Source organism: Echinococcus granulosus (assembly GCF_000524195.1).
Source record: "Echinococcus granulosus chromosome Unknown EG_S00023, whole genome shotgun sequence".
Classification (NCBI taxonomy): Eukaryota; Metazoa; Platyhelminthes; class Cestoda; order Cyclophyllidea; family Taeniidae; genus Echinococcus; species Echinococcus granulosus.
The window spans coordinates 411,379-414,828 of record NW_020170403.1 but is presented as its reverse complement, the minus strand read 5'-3'; the positions used below and the strand labels follow the sequence as shown (position 1 = coordinate 414,828).

General features: G+C 42.1%; 1 protein-coding gene across 1 annotated transcript; it reads right to left on the bottom strand. All coding sequences in view use genetic code 11, as the record gives it.

The window, feature by feature from the left end:
• Positions 1-22: 22 nt before the first annotated feature.
• EGR_03988 (hypothetical protein) lies at positions 23-2,973 on the bottom strand (the record flags this gene model as incomplete). The annotated part of the gene is made up of 2 exons (XM_024493237.1): positions 23-140; positions 2,828-2,973. 2 exons carry the CDS (start codon positions 2,971-2,973, stop codon positions 23-25), a joined length of 264 nt encoding a protein of 87 aa, XP_024352336.1.
• Between the last annotated feature and the right edge of the window lie 477 nt (positions 2,974-3,450).

Genomic DNA, 3,450 nt, shown 5'->3' with positions numbered 1-3,450 from the left:
CCCACGAACTTACATTGGTGTCTCATTCGTTATCGGCCCCATTTTTAAAAGCACACTTATGCTTTATTGCACACTTTTCATAATTTGGATTTCTGGAAAGTTCATCATGGAAGTTTGAAGGAAGTATTTGGACGTGGAGCCTAGAAATGGATGTGAATGAAATGATTAATTTTGTCTGACGTCTTCTAATAGATCTGGGATTTCCTTTACAGCATCTGTCAAAGTGTCAGTACTAAGTTACAAATATGAAACTGTCTAAATTAAATCTGGTTCAAAAATCTCAACCACATTTATAGGAACGGACAGTACTGTGGTAATGTTAGCGGCCTCTCAGCTGCGCCACGTCCTAGAACATAGAGTAATGCTAGGCACCTCAAACATCGGCTTTGAAGGAGTCTAGAGCTGGATAATAGTGGTGTTCGTGGGGACCAGCAGAAAGCTGCTTCCAATTGTTTAGCGATCGTTGACAAAAGCATATTGAAATTTGAAGTGTTGATATAAGCTTTGAGTACTCTTGGGTCATCAGAACGATGGAATTTGTAGTCGCTAAGGTGGAATAGCTAGCCAGTAATAAGGACAAACATTAATATAATTTTACATTATTCCGCCATTAACTTCAAGATCTTTGTCCATACTGTCATAAATGGAAGGCATCGCTGAGTCCTTGATATTACTGGGGGAAGGAGTTATTAATTCTTCCTTAGCAATGCCTTGGAAGTGGTAGCTCATATGTTTCAGCGGATAACAGCTAGAAGGTAATACAGACTGAAGGAGGGGGAGAAGAGCGGGACGGTTAATACATCGTCTGAATAAAGGTGGCAAACGTGGACTTGACAGTCGTCTGCATTGTCTGAAAGTCGACTGCTGCATCGACCCCCAAGTACTGTGGGAAAATGTGAGAAGGCATGACACGGTTCCCACTGTTTTACGACCCCAAGGACTCCGGCAGACGGTGGGAATTTTGCACATAGAAACACAGGGACTTTATCCTATTTCAGAAGTATTCTGTTTACTCAATCAATAAAGGCGATGCTCCGATGGGAACAAACTTGAAGGATATTTCCACCGCAATCATTTTTGTGAGCCATTTCTTGGCTTTTCTTGGAGTTGGATTGATGACAGAAGAGGAGGTTAGAATTTTCTGGAGTGTAAAAACCTGAATATCAAATTATTATCCGAATTTATGCAATTTAGCCCAAACTCAATGACCTATATCTTGACAACGACTCTCACCAATCCTGCCTTCTCCAACAACCCTTGGAAAATTTTCGTAGATACAAAGTATTAATGCGTTGTGCAATCGAGAACGAGGGTTGTAATGTTGACAAAGCACCTGTCTTCTCTCAAGCTGTAAAAGTCGGAGGAAGATTGCAAAACGATGGATCTAGAATAGACGTACACATTAACTTACACACACACACGCATACACGTAGAGGCAGAAGTGCGGCTATTGAAGGGTCGGGAATACGTTATTAGTGGATAGGAAAAACACACACACACACACACATTACCATTCACGCCGTGTGCTTATACACAACCGCGCACACGTTCACACCCAGAGGGAGCCGTACTTTATTAGGCAACTTGAGGCTAGTTAATGCGTAAGCGTCGACTAGCATAAGAGTGAGAATGGGGGAGGCTCCATTTTCCATTCCACGCACACACACACCAAACAGTGGAGTAGACGTGTTCTAGATAATGGAGCAATTGTGCAATGTGGTTCACCAACCATACGACTACTTATGCGACTACAGCTATTAATACCGCCTAACAAATCGCCAAGCAGACAGCCTTGCCAATAGTTTCATTCATAGTGGGACGCACACGCCTTCTACCACTGGTGCTGCTGGGACTCAGAGGGGACGAGGTTGGGGCAAATTTTTGCGTGCCATACTATACGTGGCAGCAAGTAGTGACTGTGACCTACTGCCAGTGGGCCACTCCAGACACTATAACTCAAGGTGACAGACAAGAATGAGGTGAAGAAAGAAGTTTATGGAAAGTAAAGGCGTAAAATCCCCATATCCCTATTCCTAGCTGTGTTAGTCTCCACCTCACAGCGTATCAGTCATTCCTATGAACATTCAACAAGGGGAATGCTGGCCTAATCCTGGACGTCTGATCAACGCAAAAACAATCTGCCGCAAAATTGTGCAAGAGACAAAGTCATCTGTTGAAACAGGGAACACAAGCATTTTTGAAGGCTTGTAAGTTCCGGAAGTTGGCTCACGCTAAATACCAAGAAAATTTCCAGTCTTTGATTAGCACTGATGGAAGACTGCGGTAGGCTGATCCCGCCATACTCGTGAATATTTTACAACCGAAGCTTTCACGTTTTAGTTAATCGTTAATACATGCGCATATATGTAGTAGAGGACCGCAGAGGAAAACATGTTGTGCCTACCCCACGACGGGTATTCTGTTTAACCTTTAGAGTTATCATTTCTTTCTGTTGTCCTTTAAAAATGATGGAAAAGTGATGAGTTCTGATGCTTACTGGTTGGAAAGACGGTGACATTGATATAGCTATTACTATTCAAAGGCGAAAATTCACTAGCAAATCCCCCGTTTTTAATCTGTTTTAAGCTTTGGTGTGGAGAATCTAACGCTGACAACACTATGTAAGTCAACTAGGCATTTCGTCCAGTATCCATTACGCAACATTACCATAAACGCGGCGTCATCGTCATCATCATATTCAGTCCAGCCAACACCTCTGACAGCTCGGGCACTCCTCGTGCCTTCTTTACATTGGAGTGCCAGCCGTTTAATTTAAAAAATTCCATTATCATAAAACCAGATATTTTCATTCTTTAATTCTTTTTACTTTGCTAATATCAAGCGAAAAGCAATGACTTCAAAATTGACGTGGTTACTTATCGACGCAGACGATGAGATTGCAGCAAAGGCGGCAAGTACTGTCAAAACTGAAAACTGGAGTAATGGCAAGTCAACATGATATTCACTTCGCATTCAAATCGGAGACAAAAAGGACTCTCCATCAATCTACCACAAAATTAGGGGAAACAAAATCGGCTCAAGTGGCCACAATTGCCACCACTTTCCCTCTCCAACACAATTGATGCAGTGCGTAGGATTTTCTCTCTGCCTGTCTGTCCTGATTTAGATACGCGACAACAGTCGTTAAAGAAGGCTTTCAAGTAAGGTAAGATTGGTGTTGTTGAGATTTTTGCAAGCCAGTGCATGCTTAGTGAAGGAAGGCCCGATGTGTTAGTACGTGCCGCCTACGCGATTCAAAAGCGAAATCCTTTTGACATTTGTTGAAGAAAGGGTAAGTGCCTCTCAATGAGGTATCGCCATAAAATTAACAGACTAAAGGAATTGCTTTTAAATGGAAGAGCATGTCATGAACAACTCCGACGATATAACAGCCTTTGATAAATTTCAAATTTTTCATAATCCTATTTTATGCGATATTAATTTCGTAGG